The 21,114-nt window shown below is 39.7% G+C and overlaps 1 protein-coding gene and 1 long non-coding RNA gene across 2 annotated transcripts; one reads left to right on the top strand and one right to left on the bottom strand.

The window, feature by feature from the left end:
- Positions 1–8,915, top strand: LOC122785219. The gene is made up of 2 exons (XR_006362268.1): positions 1–443; positions 8,690–8,915. It is a non-coding gene; the product is annotated as an uncharacterized LOC122785219 (long non-coding RNA).
- Positions 8,916–14,448: 5,533 nt separating this feature from the next.
- Positions 14,449–17,056, bottom strand: LOC122785290 (ATP-sensitive inward rectifier potassium channel 12-like). The gene is made up of 2 exons (XM_044051023.1): positions 17,034–17,056; positions 14,449–15,905 (listed from the first exon to the last, which is right to left on the bottom strand). Exons 1-2 carry the CDS (start codon positions 17,054–17,056, stop codon positions 14,501–14,503), a joined length of 1,428 nt encoding a protein of 475 aa, XP_043906958.1. The 3' UTR covers positions 14,449–14,500.
- Between the last annotated feature and the right edge of the window lie 4,058 nt (positions 17,057–21,114).

Below are 21,114 nucleotides of genomic sequence, written 5' to 3'. Positions count from 1 at the left end.
TGTGGACTGTGATAAGGAGAGTCCTATAACCATGAGTGCACCTCTGTGTGCTTCTCTGACTCTTTCATTCCTCCGCTCCCCTCCTTCCTTTGCACCCTTTGTTATAGCCTATCTCAGGTGAATTGTAATCATGTGATCAAATGAGCACCCCCTTCCCCCTGAAATGAAAAAAAAATGGGGGGTTGAAGGACAAAAAGCAGTTTTGTGCATACGAAAAAAGAAAAGAAGCAAAAGGCTTGTGTCTTCCCTTCCACGGCCACTCTTTATCCGCGTCTCAACAAACTGTGACAGAGGGAAAAATGCACCAGGAGCGCGGAGGCTCAGCCACGGAGCTGTGAAGGGACTGTCCGAATCCTGGCGCTTCAAACCGGGCACCTGCAGAGAGACACTCCGGGGATTATTCTGCCGCTGCGCAGATGAGGATTTACGGGCCTCCCTTTGAAGTGAGTGTGTGTGTGTGTGTGTGTGCGCGCGCACAGATAATGAAGATGGGGAATTAAGGGGAATGAACAGGCCCAACTTAGTTATATTAAGTGATGGCGTTTACACATCATTTTGGTTTGGTTAATTAATTTAAGGGACTTGAACTGTGACAACATGCTCGGAAGTGTGTTTCCTATTGTCATTTTTCCGAGTCCTAATTTTCTTAAAAAAGTCGCTTTGTCTGAAAATGTTTCCTTCTGAGAAACAACAGAGCGACTTCATGTACAACATTTTTCACTGAATAATAAATAAGTAAATAAATGAAAACGAAAATAAGTGAGATGAAGCTTTAAGGTAAAAAAAAACCAATCGACACATTGTATACACGATTGTCATTTAATATTGAAGTCCATAAATATTAGCAGCTTAGGCTCACATAATAACGATATTTATTTTTAAGGCGTATTTCAGGGCAATCTCGCGGTTAAAAGAATGACGAAAATCAAAATCCCCCCCCCTGTGTTTTGTTACAAAAAGCTTCGCCCTGCAGCTGTTTCAAAGCAGGCCATTCATTAAAATATTTCATTCATATTTGTTTTTATATAAAACTCAACATTACCTAAACTTTATTTTCATCAAAGAAAAAAGACGCCTTTTGAGGGATTTTTTTTGTAATAATTTAATAATCAAAAGGCTTTAAATTATTTACTGTGTAATCTGCAGTTCTGTAGGTTTTTTTTTTTTACATGAATTACCTGTGTTTGGATGTGAGTTATTAATGTGAATGAAGAACAATTATTTGGTTTCATTGAGCCCGTCTAATTTCACCTATAACTACTGACCATCACTCTGCATTATACATTTGTTTTTATGCTGTATTTATTATTGACTCGACTACACTGCACACACACACACACACACACACACACTGGGGAGGGAGAGAGAACAGAGTGATACAGCCTTGCCCTGTCATGTGACAGAGATGATGTAGTTTGTTGTGAAACAGACATGGACACACAAACAACACACACACTGAGTCAAATGTCAGCAGGTTGTGGGTTTTGCAGAATCCAAACATGTGGCTTTACAGTCCTGTGACCATGAGGCTGAATCTCCACCCGGGGGGCAATCACCTCAGAGCAGTAAACACACACACCTTTGTGCAGCATTCAAAATGGGGACACCTCATAATGGATTCCCCCTTACCCTAACCTCAACCATTGCAACTATGCCTAACCCTAACCTAAACCCAATTCTAACCCTAAAAAAGCCCTTTAAAGATGCAAGGACCAACCAAAATGTCCTCTCTCCCTATGGTTGAAATAAATAAATAAATACATGAACACGCACACGCAATTATCCTCACAACTTCACCCATTTTTGTTAGATATTATGTAAACCCTAGTTTCTTTTCTTTTCAATGACTCAGGATACAAACTTGAGGAAAAACTCTAACTCTAACTCAAAAAGATAACACTGGAACAGAAAGTCAAATCCTGTTTGAATCCATGTGTTTTTTTTCTTCTCGTGCCACCCTGTGCAGGTGTGGTTAAAGTCAACCAACATATGTATACATTTGTAATGATTTTATGTAAAAGAATGTCAGTATAAAGGACATATGTATGTATGTACATGTATATGTATATATATATATATATATATATATGTATATATGTATATATATATATATATATATATATATACATACATATACATATTAAATACAGGGTGAGAAAAAGGTCAGGCACGTAATTTATTTAAATTCAGACTGGCCGGATATTTAAAACCTTGATATAAAGCAGTTTTTTGTATCATTGAGAGACAGTGTTTCTATTTCAGAGAAACATACTGGCGTGGTAAATGCTGCTGACTCACTGGAGGCAGTGATCTGTCCAAACATCATTTCTATGGTGTTGTGTCGGAGCGCTGATTGTTGCATGTATGCAACTCCGTACTGAAGACAAGAGAGGTCAGAGGTTACATATGATCTCAGCTCAAAGCCCATGGCCGGCCAGTGCAGAGGTCTGTGGTCGATCCTTTAATGGAATCAAGTGACGGACTCACTGACTTCAGTCACAATAAACGTTTTTTAACATGGAGCTGTTGAGACGCCAGGCCAGTCAGATGTGCAGCGTGCACGAGTGAGGCAAACTGATTCAGCCATGTCACAAATGCAGAGTCACAGACAAAAACAAAACACAAATAGACAGATAAAATGAAAGAGGCAGGAAGACTATGGTCACACAAATGTTACTGTGGAGAAGCAGCAGGTTTGACAGCCAAGACAAAGAAGGAAATCAACTATTTTAATATGTACTATTGACTAAACTAGATTGGGAAACACTATAATATTGCACTGTCTTGCATATACATTTTGGTTTTTTTAAGCTAAAAAGAGGAAACTACATTAGGTGTCACAGTCAAATTTGTAACAGCCTTTGTCATTGTTAATGTAACATTTGTATTCAGAGAAATACTGTCAGAACTTGACTGATGGAGCGTTTGTGTGTGTGCATGACCAGGCTTTTTGAGCAGTAGAATTTCTGGATTTGGATTTAGGAGTTTATTATGTTGATCTTAGTAGAGGAAGGCTCCGATTCAAAACCTCCTGTCCTTCGTTTCTAATGGCTGCCCTGTGTGTTTTCTGATCTTCTGAAGGCCAGTGAAACGTCTCTTACTCACAGACACACTGTCTACTCCTTGGCCCCACCCTCACTCTCATTCATTCTCTCCTTGTTTCCCTGCATGCACCTGTGCAGCAGGGAGCTGCAGGTGTGTCTGTATTTTTGTTCAGTGAAGTGAGTAAGTCAAGCTTGCAGCAGGATCCGGTGGGCCACTGTTATTGCAGTTATTAAGTTGTTATGAAGGCAATCAACTGTGTCTTATATTTTACAATTAAAGTAGCAGTCAAGCTTGAGTTCCTCTGGAGGGACAAAGGTCAAGTTTAAGCACAAAATGACACACAAACGTGGAGGCACAGGTTCCTTTTGATTTGAAATTATGTCTATAAGAAGTCTTTACAGAAATGTCAGAAACTGTTCCCCCATTGATATGCTATTGTAAATGAATGATGCAGCTGTGTTACATTTAAATTGGTCCCCGTGTTTAACATCTATGAATCCTGCCTTTGAACACCAAAATTCCTATTCTTCAGTGTTCGTCCTTCACTTGTGTGTGTGTGCGAGGTTGGCAGGAACTTGGACAGGCTTTGATTGCAGCTGGCTAGTGAGGTACGGTACGGTGCTGTGTGTGTGTGTGTGTGCTAAATGTGAGAATTTTTTTTGTGTGTGTGTGTCTGCGTTTGTGAATAGCTCATTGTGTGTTGTGCCTCATATCTTTGCTTGCCAGCCAAGGGAAAGATTCTAGTTACTTCAATTGTGTGAGAGGGGGAACATCTAAAGGAAACTGATATGTGGGGGTTTGAGGTGGTGGTGTACGGAAGGGTGCTGCTGCTGCTGCTGAGGGGGCGGGGTTATTGGGGTAAGGGTCTCAGGTGAGACAGAAAGTGTTAAATTACCTGTGGCTGATCTCTGCTGGAATTCTGTAATCCACGTCTTTGACAGTTTCTGACCGTGTCCATTTATGCTCTCATGTACCCGTCATCATCGTGTGTTTAGGTTTATAATATTTATTTTACCTCAGTAACGTTTGGATGTAAAATTTCAAAACAAGAGCTGATTTTCAACAATGTTTTGCTGCTTTTAGTTACAATCACATATAACCTGGGTAATATGAGTTTATCAGAGACTACCTCCAGAATTTTGGAGTGGAGAGGATGGAATGGCCTGCCTTAAATCCTGACCTCAACCCCAATGAGTACCTGTGGGATCAGCTTGGGTGTGCTGTTCACACTAGACTGACAAATACAACCACATCGGCTGACTTGCGACAAATGCTGGTTAAAGAATGGGATGCCATCCCACAGCAGTGTGTGACCAATCTGGTGACCAGCATGAGGAGGAGGTGCTGGGCTGTTGTGGGTGTGTTTGGCTCTTCCACAGCTACTACAGCTACTGAGGCTGCTGTATGTTAAATCAATCAGTTGTTAAAATTGCTAAAATGTCTTGTTTCTTCAGACTTCAATCATCCAACCCAATAAATGTCACCAAACAAGAGGCAATAGCAGAATAGCAGCTGTTTGGCATTGGTGGAGATGATTTGGCAAGTTTTTCATGGGCACAACCCACATCCTTAACTCTGCTGCCCACAGAGGCATTTTCCTTATAAATGTGGCTCCATTTAAAAGGGGAAATAAACAGTACACAGTATATAATTGTTACAAAAAAAAGAATCGACCAAACACAAATTTGTTCACTGTTTGTGCAAAGCTTACATCTACAGATGAGCAGATGCTGAAAAGTATCACACCCTTTATTATTAGCCAAGACCAGCCCGAAGAGCTGTGGGCTTTCCCTGCTCTGCCACAGCTGTGGCAGCAACCAGAAGCAGAAGGGAAAAGGGGGACGCTGCTGGGGGAATAAGAGAAGGAGAGTCCTCAATGGTGCCTTGTCTTCATCACAACTGTGGCCTGTCCCCTCAGAACAGAATCAGTCACATCATCCATTTGCTTTAAGTACTCTCTTGATCAACCATGCAGTTTGAATGTGTACGTGTATATGTGTGCCGTCTTGGCGCTGCAACCTCTCACACATTTCTCAACATTACATTACAGTATAAGCAGATTTCACGGTACGATTTGGAAACTCCCAAACAGCCCGTATCTGTAGGACAAGGGAACATGCCCCTGAAAAATGATAATTGGGCGGAATGAGAGGCGAGGGAGGTGGAGATTGAGTCATTGGCAGGGAAATGTTGAAAATGATGTTCAAGAATTCCGCCCGACAACAACAGTGTCCTTTGTCTGGTTGATTGTTGTTTGGGACATCATCACACAGCAACGATGCCTCGTAAAAATGTTAAGTTTCCGTGTTTTCTATCTCAGAATGTTTTTTCCCTCAGAGGCAAAACAAAAATGATCACGTAACATCTGATTTAGCTCGACCTTGATCCTGGTAACAGTGCGACATGGCGTTCACACACTTGTGTTGAAATTTGCTCAATTGCTTTATATATTATACAAGTGTTTGATTATGTCAGTCTTAATTCATGCAACAGTAATACAACAGAAGCTTTCTTTGCCTAATACAACTACCTGATTATATTTCCTGACAGTATTGTAACTAGCTTAACATTATGCAGCTTGCACATCAGTGTCATTTGTTCAATAATATGATAAAATACATCAACACAACATTCTGAAAGAGATAATTGTGTATATTAAGTATTTTTTTTCAGTTCATATTTGGTGAATCTATGGGGCAGTATATACAGTGTGTGTGTGTGTGTGTGTGTGTGTGTGTGTAGGTATAATGTGGTAATTAAAGCTGCAGTGTGTAACCTTCTCATTGTTTTCAGCCATACTTAGTCTATTGTCAGGTATTTGGCAGGACGAGCACAAGGCTGCTGTTGAAATGACACATGGCAAAACAAAGTATAAATGCTGCTATAGTGACAAAGAGAGGGATTGATGTGGAGAGTAAAATGATTCACATATATCAGAGAAGTAAACTAAGCTTCCCAAAAATAATAATATGGTGAACAACTGTAATTAACTCATGCTACCATCCTACCTGTTGGAGACAGTTAATTCAATTTCCAGTTTTATTCTACATCAAATGAACTGAAGGGTATTTTTTTGTTTCTTAATATCTTTATTAAATAAATGACCTTATCATCTTGTGCACCAGTATGAGAGAATGTCTGTCCTTTGAAATAGACCAATGGTCTTATTGCTTATTAGGTGCATACATACAGAACATCTCTGGCCATTGGACATGTATTTACCATAATTACATTATGTCCGGTTCTGCGGCTGGACTGACCCAAGCTTTACTCCCTTTTTGTTGGCATTAAATGAAATTAAAACATACTTGGGGAGAACAGGAAGAGGGGTGATGCTTCTTCAGAGCAGATATGGAAAAGTGGGAGGACAAAAAAAAAAAGTCACTTCCCAATCATGAGTTTTTCTCGGAACATTGAATTAAGCAGCGTGAATGGGTGGGGGCCTGGAGGGTCTGGGGGCGGCTGGCCGCAAAGATGCCAGAATGAAAGAGGTTGTTGTTTAGCGCTGGGAGAAGGAGATGAAAGGGGAAAGAGAGATGGAGAGTTTGTCGGGCATCACTCCTCTCTCCCATCGCCTTCTCGCCCTGCGGCCCTCCCTCACTCTGCCCATGTGAGTGAGAGTTCAAATGCAGGGCCCACAGCTGCTCACACACACACACACATATACATGCACTTAACTAAAACATACAGACAGATGTTGAAAAAGTAAATGTGAAGCTGTTTACAGGCAACCGCACAAAACACATGCATTGAAAACACTGCCACATGTGCGTGTGTGTGTGCCATCTCTAGGTTTTACAGATTCAGACACTAGTCGATCACAAACCCTGTGGACAACACATTAAGAGTCATAATTCAATACTTTTTTACCTTTATTCTACCAGATTGGTCAATTGCGACGATGATGACCTGGGTCACAGGCAGTAAGGACACACACACACACACACAACATGAATTAACTGTTAGAAAGGAGAAGTCACAATAACACGATAAGTACTTTCATAAAAAAACATGGAAACAGTTAAAAACATCATCATCATTTGTATTTCGTCTTTATTTATAATTCAAATAAACGATGGCCCGTTAAAGCACTCATTTAACGACAACACATTTCCCCCTCAGGTCAAGAATGAAAACACAGGCTCAAAATAAATGTATTAAATAAAAAGTCACAATAAATTGCATATAGAGTGCGCATAGTGTTTCCATAGCAAACATGGTCTATAGCAGTTGCATCACTTATGCATTAAAGTCTACCACAAAAAATGGAAAAAGGTGCAACCAGAGTTGAGGAAAGACAAGACGCCTACTGTACGTTAGCGTCGATAGATGCAACAAACCTAAACGTAACACAAACACCAATATGACAATACTGCAACAGAACAGAGAGGATGCACGCTCTTACACTGCAGTGCACTCACAAAGAGTGATGGCCTTTATTTATTTTGTCATCTGTAACTTCATTACTCACGTTCAGTCCAGAGTATCAATATCAGAAACATAACATCAGTGCAACGGTTCGCATCGGGCCGACAAACAAAGCCGGCCTTGTCGTGGTCTGCGAGAAACGTTTGCTAGTGTTCAGCGTTGTCTCTGTTTAATGACACTTCCTCATGATCAGTTGTGATAATAATACTGTTTCACTGACATCAAGGTCCTGCTGGTTTGTTTGGTCAACACACTGCTGTAGAGGAATACCACAACTATGACTGACGTGATGGCTGTGAATGTGCTTCAACACAGAAAACTATCACAATCACCAGAGACTAGATGACAATGACTTCTTACGTCTTCTACTTTTATGCACACACGAATGACAGATTAGGGGTAAATTATGACTAGTTTATGTAGCACAGAATGGCAGTTTTAGTGGGGGTAGGTGTGGCAACTCAGCTTCCTGGCATGCAGGTAGAGAGAGAGAGACAGGCTAATCAGGAGAGTCAGATCACCTGAGGAAGTTTTGATTAGGAGGATCTCTGGGGCAGGTGAGGCCCTTTTGTCTGCTAGTCAAGCTGGAGAGATGTCTGTGTGTGTGTGTGTGTGTGTGTGTGTCAATGCTTGGGTGGAAACTGAGACGCCATTGGTATGTATATACGGTATATTTTAGTTCAATAACATTTGTGCAGTTAAATTTGCTGGCATCTTTTCAGTGTGCGGATGATTTTTTTTTATTTTGGCTTTTGATCTGAATTATGTCTGTGAACTGAGGGGATTATTTATGGGCTGGAATGATGGTTTAGGCTGGATTGGCAATGTGATGAGAATATGTAGAGTTATTCTGGGATCTAGATTTTACTTGCGTTGAAGTGGCGAGTATTAATTATTATTAATAATTATTATTATTGACTTTATTTGATGGAAATTGAAGCGAAGGAGGTAAATTCATTAAATGCACTAAATATACTGAAGATTAAAAGGGTGATTAAATGTAATTTCATTCTTAAAAATGAATCTGTTTAAAAATAGATACTAAAGAGACTTGTTTAGATCATTTAATAAATAGACAATGCACTGTATTATTAAATGGTGTAACTTTATGTTCACTCGTTAGATCTGCAGTATGACTTAACTTAAGTAATGATCATAGATTTTGATGTGATTATGCATTTATTTGATTAACTAACTTAATTTTGTTTCTTTCTAGATTATCAACCTACACGTACTGTATGCAATGATGTCAATAAATGGATGACAATTGTACGGAGTTGGTCAGCGCCCGCATTGATGTGAAGACCAAGCAAATGGACCATATGTGAGTGCCACTGGCTGGAGTTGACTTTCAGTTTTCAGAAACGCAGTAGATGTTTCACAGCTACTGGTTTATGATTCTAAATTGTGATAATAAAATCCAGTGAGCACAAAAACAAAAATCTTTTTAATGTTTTGGTTTTTTACCACAGGGCCACAAGGACTCTAAAATTCTTTTAATTGTATATAAATGTCTGAACCCTACCTCTATGATTCACTTCAGTCGTATGTTCCCTCTGGGCCGTAAGGTCGGCTAACCACCTGACTTCAGAGGGGACACTTCTCTTTCTGTTTTTAAATCTCTTTTAAAGACACATTTGTTTTCATTAGCTTTTACCACAATGTGAGTTGAACTTTTATAAGTGTTTTACTATTTTTGTGGGTGTTCTCATGTTTGTGTTGTTTTATTGTATGTTATGTCTCTCTCTCTCTCTCTATATATATATATATATATGTATATATATATATATATATATATATATATATATATATATATATATATATATATATATATATATATATATATATATATATATATATATATATATGTAGATGTATATATTTTTGAGAATCTGTAATTATAAGCCCCTCATCCAGCAAAAAGGGAGACAGGTGGAAAGGAAGCACAGGCAAAGAGATGACTCAAGAGCTCCTCAGGAGGAGATGTTACTGATGAAAGAGGGGCATTAGGCTGAGATTAGGTTGTCCATAGCTAAATGTGGGCGAAATGCCCTCCACCAATTGAGCAGAGAATGTTTCAGCAATGGAGTCCAAGCTAAACGGATCCAAGTAAATCAGTATCAGCTGATGAAGAAAGCAAAAAAAATGAAAGACAAGAAAGTGAGAAGACACTGGGAGTACACAGATTTAAGAATAAAAAGCAATAGATCAAACAACAGGGCAGAGCTTGTAAAATGGGGTCACAGCAGTAACAGAGATCAGTGGTGCATTATTGCAACCAGGGGAAGATGGAGGGGAGGAAAAGTCACTGGAGGAGAGTAAATCCAAGGAGAGAGATGGAGGGGTGGTAAAGTCCAGATGATGATGGACGCGCGCGCGCGCACACACACACACACATGCCATAATTAGCATGCTAACAGGCAGTTAAATGTCCCACACAAAGGCTCACTGTTGAGCCGTCGTTGTTCACTTTGGAGACAATACACAAAAGGAATCAGTGGAAGCCCCCTAAATCACCCTATAGCTGATGTGGCCCAGCACGACTTCTCCCATTTTACCATTCCACTGATCACACTCATTCATTCATTCACTCACTGACTCGCTAATGAAAGGATGATAGCCTGGAGGCCTGTAGCGACTGAGCAGCTCACCCCTTCTTCCTGACTTCCCCCTTTTCATCCTTTTATCTGCCAACAGAAATGCCTCCAATGTGTCGGCTGGTTTTGCTGTCAGGGTTCTTGTGACTGGGAACAGCAATAAACCAACAGACAGACGGGGGACTTATAATTAAAGCAAGATCAAAACAGGATAACTATAGGATGTCTGACTATTGACACAGAATGACTTTACATAAATCGACTAAAATATAGACAAACACAGTGGAGGGACATGTTTTAACAATATTAATAATACTGGAGCATGCAGTCACTGAAAGATGCCACGTTTTGCATATTTTACATTAGAATAGTATCTCACAGAAAACACAGGTGTCACTAGTACTAATTGTCAGAAATAACTGGACTGCCTCTGTTTTAGCCTCCTTGAACGAACGATAACGCAATCAGACAAATGTTAGCCATGTAATATAAACATTGATTTGCATGGGTCACTCACCACCTCTTCCTGAATATTCATTTTTGGAGGCCACCATAAACCAGTTTATTCTGAAGTCTGGAAGAGGACACGATTACCAAGACTCTAGAAATAGATGTGTGTGGGCACAGCCACTTTCTGCAGGTAAAAACAAAATACAACAAAAATACTTTTGTTATTTTGACTCCAAACACCTTACACCAGGTGTCAAATGTAAGGTCCGCAGGCCAGAATTGGCCCACCATTGGGTCCAATCCAGCCCACAGGATGAATTTGTGAAAACTTACATTTTAGTTTTGAAATTCTGTGAACTATTATCTATGGTGGGATTTTGTGATATAATTTAAAGCTCACATTGACAGTCCCTTCTACTGAATAGTTGCTTGTTTCCAAAATGACTTTTTGGATGATTCCCCTACTGGCCAGACTAGATGCTCAGTGGCCCCAAGTCATTTGAGTTTGGGAGCCCTTCTTTACGTGATCTGAAAGTTGTAATGTGTAAATGGTAAATTAGGAAATTGCACTTAGTTTTCCTCAGGAAATGTCAGGTTGTCCACAATATGTTCTGTACACCAAAAAGGGAAAACTGAGGAGTTGTTGTTGTTGTTATTATTTTACTGGTCTGTACTGTGCTGTATGTGGCACCTTCTTCACTCTATTATTACCAATGATTTACCTGTTAGTGCGGTAAAATAAGAATGGTCTTGACTACATTACAGTGGCCAAGAGAGCTCTTTAGACAACATGCTCACACAAAGAAAACATCTCAATCAGTTTTACAGCACATGCATGGCCGCAGGTCACTTTATTAGGTACACATCAGTGGCACCCAGCGTGATCATCTGCTGTTGTGGCCCATATGACGTGTTGGAGATGGTTATGAAGGGTAGTTATTTGAGTTACTGTTGCCTTTCCATCATTTTTAAAAAGGCTGGTCATTGTCCTCTGACCTCCTGCTCTCCTGTAAACCCCAGAGAAGGTGGTGTGTAAAAAATCCCAGCAGATCAGCAGTCTCTTAGACAGTCTGGCACCTCCAACCACTCGATTCACCTTCCCCCACCCAATTCTGAAGCTCGGTTTGAACATCAGCAGGTTGTGGTAGGCTGATTCGATTTATTTGTTAACAACCTTGAACAGGTGTACATGACACATACAAGCACACGGAGGTGCATCAAATACTCACAACACAAAGGACAATAAACAGTACTCGTCTGTGTTGCTGGAAAACGTGTGATATGTTCGTTTTAAAAACACAGATAAGGCATTGAACGACAGCTGCTTGTGTCTTGTGTATTTCTTATGTCCAGTGTGTTCAGTATTAAAGAGCGTCAGTAAATTTAAACGCCAGCGTAAGTGAGCATGACCCTACTCATTAAACCTTTAAGGTTTTATGTTTTAAGAAAGACTCTTTTCACAGAACCTGCGGTTGTTCTTTCTCTGAATTCCTCCGAATGCTCAGTTACCATAAAGGTAGTCAAAGACAGTGGAGTATTACAGTATTTACTCTGTGACTCTTAGTAAACAAGAACAAATGGTTGACTGTGAATCTTCACTCATGCACAGTACAATCCTTTGAAGAGCAGTGCGACTGAAAGATGTGTCGTTTGTCATTAAATGGTAGCTTGTGATATGAACAGTATCATTGAGCTCCATATTATTCTTTTACTTGTGTCTTGTTGTTTTGTTTTTTTTAAGCACCTGAAAAACAAATCTCACCATATAAGATATATCTGGAAAATATGATGACTTACTCCTCTGTGCCTCAATACTGTAAACTGAGTAAACTGAGATGCTGTTGGTATGGAAATTCATTCATGTCCATCCAACAGATTCTTGATTCTTCTTCAACAGCTCAGTGTCGTCTGTTATACCTGCAGTGATGTACGTGGCTGCAGAGGCATCTAGTGGCTCTTTGTGAGCACACAAGTTGTATCCGCCCGGGAACAACAGAGCATGTATCTTTAACTGGATTATATATCCATCCATCCATTTTCTTCCGCTTTATCGTCCACGTGAGGGTCGCGGGGGAAGCTGTGCCAGTCTCAGCTGACATAAATATGCATATACATACGTACATATATAAACAACCAAAACATATATAAATATTAATTGCAACATCAAAATGTATACAAGGAAGAGTAAAGTGCTCAGTAAGAGTATGAGTTTTCGTTTTCTTTTCTTTTCAGTGCTTTGTTCAGTTTTATCGCTGATCAGAGGTTGAAGAATCTTTCTATTTATTTATGGAGCAGGAAGACAATACAGCATGTTTGAAAGTAAAAGTGTACAGATATATAAAGCTGTACTTGCTCATTTTATAAACGTGCAAATCCTGAAGTGGTGTCCAATTTAAAACCGGTATTATAGTCAAACACAGTGACCATCAGAACATTTCACATTTTTACACGTTTTGACGTGTTTTAAGTGTTTTTCCCTTTTATTAATTAATGTTTTAATGACATGTGGTCACAATTTTCTGTCCACCAATCAGAAGTTAAAGTTGGGAGATTATCTGAATCACATAGCCACTTTCATTTAGATCAGATTATTTACAGAGACACCACCGGTTTAACACTAATTAACGCAAATTGTATTTTCTTTTCTGGCAGTGTCTGTTTGTCTATTGTCTATTTTTAATATGATTTTAATATTCACAAACATCCAATTATCCAATTAAGACACTTAATCCAGCGATACAATTAGAAAATAAAAAAATACATTGAAAAGGAATGAATGACATAATTGCTCAGGAATGAGAGTTGTAGTGTTGTTGGATAGAGCAGGTATAGATCCTAATCAGATGGCTGAGTTTCATTTCCAGTTTTTGTAAAATAGGTGTACTTGCTATTATTAATATTATGCCATCTACCTCCCTAAAAAAACAACAATTTGTTCTACTGCACAGACAAAAAAGAAGGGCAGTTGAATCTATGAGATTATATCTTCAAGGTTTAATTCTCTTTACACGCAGTTACATTTAACTCCTGTGACATAATTGCACATTTCCCTGTGTGTGTATCACAGTAGCTGCACCTGTCTACTATCAAAGACACCGAGTACACTTAGGCTGCATGTACCCGCATTTTATTTTTCGACAGACCTTTGAAGAATGACAGTGTCTCAGTGTCGTCTCTGTTATCAGTGGCTACAGACTCCTTAAGAAACAAACCAAGAAGGAAAGTTTCAAGTGACAAAAATCACTCATATAGAAAGCACTATACTATAAATTATTAGTATTAAATGAATTATAAGAATCTTAACTATACTCCTGAGACATACAGTGTTTAACAATATCTACTTTAAAAATATGTTCTTACCAATGACAAAGTCCTTGACTCTTTAAAATAAATAAAAATAAAAATAATGAAACCGAGGTGAACTATTCAGACATGATGAGTGTTTATAAAAAAGAGAGCAGCATGTCTGTCATTATTAAGCATAAATTGGCCACACCTTGAAAAAATTCTGCAATCTGACACTTCTTGACTCAGTACAACAACAGCAAGAATCTCTTGTTTACACTGATATAAAAGCAAATCATTTGGATTAAAAATAAGTTTATTTATATCCAAAAATGTGCATATTGCATAAGATTAGTTTCTTTAAAGGTCTGCCAGAAGTTAAGTTTGCAATTTCTTTTTCTATATATATATATGTATTTTCTCAATCTCAGTGGGAGCAAAAAACAAATATAAATATTAAACAACACTGGCAAGGCAAATGGAGAACTCAACATATCACAGAGAAATCCTTCATTTGGTCCAATTTTGTGGTTGCAAAAGGAGGGACAACAGAGATCATAACTGCCCTCTCCTCTTTAGATCTCTTGCTCGCTCTTATAGGTCACAGGGTCCAGAGGATCAGCAGTCTGGAGGCTTTCAAGTTCCTTGACTGCTTGATGTCAAGGTTGCAGTGTCCTGGAACATTTGTTGGAAGTCTACGGAAGTGATGTCCGCCTTTCCTCTGACCTTTCTCTCCCTACAATCTGAGAAGCGTCCCCTTCCTCCCCACAGCTCAGCGCGACATTCTCATAACAGAAAGGGATCACCGACTTGGGAATCAAGTCTTGTGTGGATCTGTATGCAGAGATGGGAGAAGCAGCAGACGAGGCCCGGCTCACAGCCTCGTCAAGCTCTTTGGCGCTGACTTGAGGCATGGACGTCACCTCATAGGTCTTATGGAAGCGAGCATAGTCTAGCTTGTAGCAGTGTCGGTCCTCATAGATCACAGGCTCAAATCTGTGACCCCATAAAATCTCACTTGCAAGATAGGAGCTACGGAACTGCGTGGTCATGGCTGTGGCCTCCACCATTCCCTCCAGAATCACAACAATCTCAAAGTTATCTGTCTCTAAATTCACTCGACTTAACGTATACAAGGGGCTATCTTTATCTATCTCATGGACTATAACCAGTGGAGACACTAGGAACAGCCTGTCTTTGCCTGCCTCATAGCCCACATTGAGGTCCATCTGATTACAGGGGATAAATTCACCCTCAGATGTGACATCTGAGCGTATGAGCTGGGCACGAACATGAGCCTCCACAATGTGGCTCTTCCGCAGGTTGCCCACCCTCCACATAAGGCATAGCTTACCATCGCGCAAAGATATGACAGCATTTTTGGAGAACATTAAGGTCTGATTCCTCTTCTTTGGCCGTGCCATCTTGGCCATGATAGTGCCAATCATGAAAGACTCAATGATACAGCCTACAATGGATTGGACCACCACTGTTATCACTGCAACAGGGCACTCCTCTGTGACACAGCGCCAGCCGTAACCAATAGTAGTCTGGGTCTCTATGGAGAACAGAAGTGCCCCAACAAATCCCTGGACACGAAGAATGCACGGAATTCTTTTCGGCTGCCCTATGGTTGTTTGATTCATCGTTGGATGCTTCTCAAAGTCTCCATGTGCCAAGGAAACAGTGTAAAAGATGACACCAAAGAAAAGCCAAGACACTAAGAAGCTGGTACAGAATAAAAGCAGCAGATATCTCCAGGGGAGGTCCACACAGGTGGTGAAGATATCAGCCAAGTAGCGCTGCCTCTTTTCTTCCAAGTTGGTGAATAAAACATTGCATTGTCCATTTTTCCTTACAAACCGGCTCCGCAATTGGTTGGAGCCACTTGTCAGTTGTATGTTGTAGTTGTTCATCCCTCCTTCAGCACTTGTGCTGGGCCTGGCAGTGGACACTCCTGATCCCCTCTGACTGTCCTCTGTTTCTGCGTCGCAGGCTGAGTGCAGTCTGAGGTCAGGGGACCTGTGGCCGTTGTGGAGTCCTAGGCTCGAGATCGTTTGGCGTTCCTCCTCGGGTAAAATGTCTAACACGATGCTGTACCTGTCAATGACAGAGGAGAAGCGAATAGAAATAAATGTGTTTTAAAACACACCTTTACAAAGGTTTTTGAGAAATGAGGCAAACAGACAACAGCAAGGGAAATCACACCAAAGGCAACGATGTGAGTGATCAGCATTCTCTTCAACAGGCAATGAGCGGCTGTAGCTTGGGTATTTTCCTTCACTTTTTCATCTACTGTTTTTCTTTATCCTCTTTCAAAAGAAGGAGAAAGGGAAGGAGAAAAGGAAAGGTAAAGGAGGCAGTGATGTATGTCTAAGAAAGAAGAAGTAATGGATGACAACGCTCAGGAAAATGCAACAATTCAACACGTGAATATTTCTGAAGGAATTTTGAACATGTCTCTTGGTGCATATTATCAACATGTCAGTTGTAGGAGTTGAACTGAAATATAGGTGTTTTTTGTGAGATTGCTGTTCTGTCATTTTTATATTGATGACAGTGTATATTGTACGTTTGGCCAGAGAATATCATCTGCCTTTGATCTTTTGCTTTTCATTCCTCTGCTCAAATCTGCCTTTAATTTTTACTTCCCATTCATTCCAAAGGGATTATTTTTCCACTGTTTTTCCTGCATTTTTTTGTCATAGTTACTCAAACACTTTGAAAAAATAACAGCACACTATTTCTGGCAAACAGCAGTGTGAGGTTTGTGCTGGTGAATCATATCAATGTTTTGTGGCCAAAAGAAAATAGCTAAAAAACACATGACAGACAATCATTATGGATTCCAACTGCTGTTAAACACCAATGCCAATCAACCGACCAACTAGAGGAAAAAATGTAACATCCTGGATGCTAACTGCCATAAAACACAGAGAACTAACAAACAAAGGAGAAGGTGAGCTGGGGAAGAATGAACAAGAAAACAGTTTGCACAAGAAGGTTCATCTGCACTCATGAGGTTACAAAGAACGATGTACTTTCTGTAAAATGCTCTCCAAAAAAAAGACCAGCCCTTCTGGCTATATTAAGATTGTGCCTTGTGCAATAGCAGGCTGTCATAAGGCTGCTTTGACTTTGTAACTCCACTACAAATTAATTTAATATCTAAAATAATGTAGATTTGATCATTACTGCAAATTTAATACTGCTGAATTAAATGCTCACCTGTTGGATCGACTTGTTCCCATGGCACCAATGATCACTGGTGTGAGGGTGGATTTTGGAGGCCCTGCACCCCAGAGATCAGGTCTCCATCACAGCAGGGGTTTTGTTTTATTCTTATCAGATTGCTGATGAGAGGAGGACATAAAGAAAACCAATAAATAGTTGTTCCTATACAGAATGATTTAAAACAATTTACAGCAAAAGCACAGGGGAGACTCGGACACACCACCAGTGTTGACCTTATGTTTTCCTGATCTTTTTTGCTAAAGCAGGAATTCTGTACTTGGATGTCAATGTTTGTGTGAGTTTTCATCAGGAATACGACTTGACATCGTCAAATAACCAAACACTACACAGTTTGTTTGTATTTCAAACTTCTTCCCGGTGTATGATTTAAAAGACATATCTTGAAGCCAAAACAAGAAAAACTGTAAGATGCCTGACTCGAGCTTTTCATACTGCACAACACTGACCTCTTGTGACAATGTACAAGCCTGACAGCTTTTGTCAGGAGGAGGCTGAGTCAGAAATGACATGAGCACAGCAGAGGGTTTCTCTTAGAGCTGGTGTCAGAATAATTCTTTAGTAGACATGTCACAGAGCTGCATAGATGTATGGATGATCATTTATTGTCTGTTAATTGATTTACAGATTGCCATCCTGTCATCTGACATTTTTGGACCAAACATCAAATCCCTGGAAAGAGGAAATTATCATAAGATTAACTGATCATTCCTGACGGCAGCAGCATAGTTGTGCATATGCCTGGTATCCATTTATTTCCAGTTGTGCAGTCTATTACAGTGTTGTGGAACATGCTGTTACAAAATATCTGCATTATTAACTCCTTTCTAATCTCAAAAACCCCAGATTAGTCAGTCATGATGTCTCGCACTAAAATAAGAAAGGTAGTCTTATTCAGTAATCAGCATCTTCCTGAAGAGACTGTTGAACCTTAAAATAGGCACAGTGAGAGGGCAGGTTTGGGTGGGGGGAATGGGATTAAGATGCAGAAGTATCCACTTCCCCAAAGCTTTTGGTAATCACCCCTGATGAGACATTATTGCATCTGCTGTGAAAATGAACGACACATGCAGCCAAACATTTATGCCCAGAGGAACTTGGTCAGATATCAGGTTCATTTGTTTTAAAATAGATAATGCTCAAATTGAAGATTAAACATTTTGATCCCAGATTAGAAGAAAATGTAGTAACAATAACCTCTGTCTGTTTCTGGGGAGAAATGCCTCATTTATCTGGCCTGACAAACTACATCACAAGCATTTCCTTCAACTATAAATGTGTTCTTTTTCGGGACTGAATTCGTAGCGTTGCCAGAATCCAAGTTAAGTTACGTTAAGTTAGTTTCTTTTGAAGTGTCTGATCATTGTAAGTCTCTTTGGATAAATGCATCTGCTAAATGACATGTAATGTAATAATGTGATGCAATATGTAACTCACTGATCAGTATTATGAACGCTTCAACTATTGTTTTTTTTTTGTTAAGCACAACCTAGACAATTTGAGGAAAAAAAAATAACACACCTATGCAAAAAGTACTCAAAATGTTTAAAAATCGGATTGAATTTGTGAACACGTTGCAGTTAAAAGTTCACTTGGCTTGGTTTTATGAACAAAAGAAAAAGAAAAACGCTCTTTTTTTGTGACTTCTGCACAATTATTGTTATTTTGTACCACTACTCAAAATGAGATATAAAATGAATCATAACTTTGGCTCAACAACACGTTAGAAGACAAAAGCTATTGTTTTTAAGCCTGAATATGTGACCTATAAACACAAACAATTCAGAAATAAAATATGATGACAAGAAAAACATTAAATAATATGTTATGCAATCAAATCTAAGTTTTAAGCTTCTTTTTGATTTAAACTTGGTTTGATTTCAAGATGTAGAAAAACATCAGACCAACCTCCATACACAGACGGAAAGCTTTAAAAATGAGAATTACTCACATTTGTTTGCCATATAGTAAGTGTTAGAGCTGCTGTGTGTCGATGCTTCCAGGTGTTGCCATAGAGATTTACAGTACAGTCAGGGTGAACGGTGTGACTGTTCACTTGATCATACATCATATGCAGTTTCCATGATGCTGGAGTTTCATTCTGTCTGACGCAGTATTTGTTCTGCTACGAAAAGCTCAGTTCTTGTTGTCTGTCCTCTGCAGAACACAGCCATAAAATGGGTTTGTTCAATACATAAAAATAAAAAAATGGAATCTCTGAAAATGTTTTGCAATCCTTGGTTGATCTTCAGTAACACTCACCCCCAAGTTTACTTTCTGTATTTTGAGTTCCTCGAAAATCCACTTTCACTGTCCAGGACCATGGTCCCACATCCTTCCATCACAACCAGTGATGTTTGTGATCTCTTTCATCTTTAGCTTCCTCTTCATGGCTTCTTCAGTGCTTTAACCCTTGTTGTTTCTTTCTTTTAATCCTTTATTGTTCTCCCCTGCCTCCTTTACTTGATATAATCCTGTCTGTGTGCGTCCTACTTTGTGTTCTCATACATTCTGAGCTGAAAGTGCTGTGTCAGTCTCCACTGTGCAGAGCATGGGTTTGTGAAGGAGAGAGAGAGAGAGAGAGATGGAAGGAGGAGAGGAGAGGAGACTGAGAATAGCAAAAAATAAGCAGAAAGAGAAGACTACACAGGGGCAGCTCTCTAAACATGTGTAGGAGTTGAATAATACCTGATGTACCCATGAAAAGTGAGCAAAAACTCATTTGAGTCATGATTTAGATTTTCTCTGAGAAAAACAGGTGGGAGACAAAAAAAAGGTCCTGGAAACAAAGGTGGTTGAGATTTCAACGTAGTTTAAAACTGCGACACAGCAGAGTGATTATAATACAGGGCTCTTAAACTGAGCAGTAAACACATTAGTCTGTCGACTCAATCATTTCTGTCACTTCTGTAGCACTAAAGGCTGCACACTGAGAATTCAATGCTGAGTTGCACTGGAAGTGTTGCAGTGTGTGTGTGTGTAGCAGCAAATGCCATTACTCAAACTGTGTCATTTGTTATTGGCTCAGAGAACGTAAAGGAAGGCCGAAAGGTCAGCAGTCCATCACAGGGTCACACATAGGGACAAATACCTATACTCAATTCAGGGTGTCCAATTTGCCTAATCCATAAATCTGCATGTTTTTGGACTGTGGGAGGAAACTGGAGAAAACCCACGCACACACGGGGGGAACATGCAAACTCCATGCAGAAAGACCAAATGAAATTCAGTTTATTATAATGCATATGGTGTGTGAGTGGCCCTGTGATGGACTGGCGACTGGTCCAGGGTGTACACTGCCTTTCGACCTATGTCAGCTGGGATTGGCACCGTGCAACCCTCCTGTGGTGGATAGAGCAGTAGAAGATGAGTGAGAGTGAGAAAAATGCATATCAGTAATTTAGTCAAGAAAGTACAATATTCCGATTATGTTCTTGTCCATTGCACCTCGCATAGATTTGGAAAATCATCTTTGACACCGGCATGAGACAAAAAGACAAATCAGACACGTCACATAAAGTAATAAACAAAACAGACCTAATTGCATAATACCCTTTTTTTGTTTCTGTCCAGTGATCTTGCGAGCCTAGCTGATGATGTGTGCTAGTGTGTGCTAATGTTTGGTTGGGAGGTTACGATTAGGGACGGGAATCGGTATCAGTCAGTATCAGTATCGCTCCGATAGTGGTCGAAATAACTGGATCGGATGTCGGACAGATACAAATGTAAAATCCAATCCAATCCAATAATAATCATGTCACAGGCTTTACGCACAGACTGCAAAAATGCAAAAAAGCATTTTAGCTGAGTCATGTTTGGGCTCTTTATTACCACAATATTTGTTACACAGAATTATGTCTTTGAAATGATTCAGCATAAATGTCTTTGAAATGACTCAGCATAAATGTCTTGTGAACAGCTTCTGTCCATGTCGTCCTGAAAAGTGATTATGTACCTCGTGCAGCAGTGAACCCTGCAGTCTATATCCTCTCTTCACTCTCGCAGACAAACACATTGGTTTCTGTTCATTTATAAAGCCCTTATTGGTAAAACTCCA

The sequence above is a fragment of the Solea senegalensis genome, linkage group LG19 (assembly GCF_019176455.1).
Source record: "Solea senegalensis isolate Sse05_10M linkage group LG19, IFAPA_SoseM_1, whole genome shotgun sequence".
NCBI lineage: Eukaryota > Metazoa > Chordata > Actinopteri > Pleuronectiformes > Soleidae > Solea > Solea senegalensis.
The sequence above is the reverse complement of the archived record's forward strand: the minus strand, read 5'-3'. Positions and strand labels throughout refer to the sequence as shown.

Excerpts from the sequence above, each read along its gene's own strand:
- LOC122785290 (XM_044051023.1), bottom strand. The coding sequence starts at position 17,056 with ATGGGAACAAGTCGATCCAACAG. Across the intron at positions 15,906-17,033 it reads GGAACAAGTCGATCCAACAG|GTACAGCATCGTGTTAGACA; the intron begins GTGAGCATTTAA and ends TGTCATTGACAG.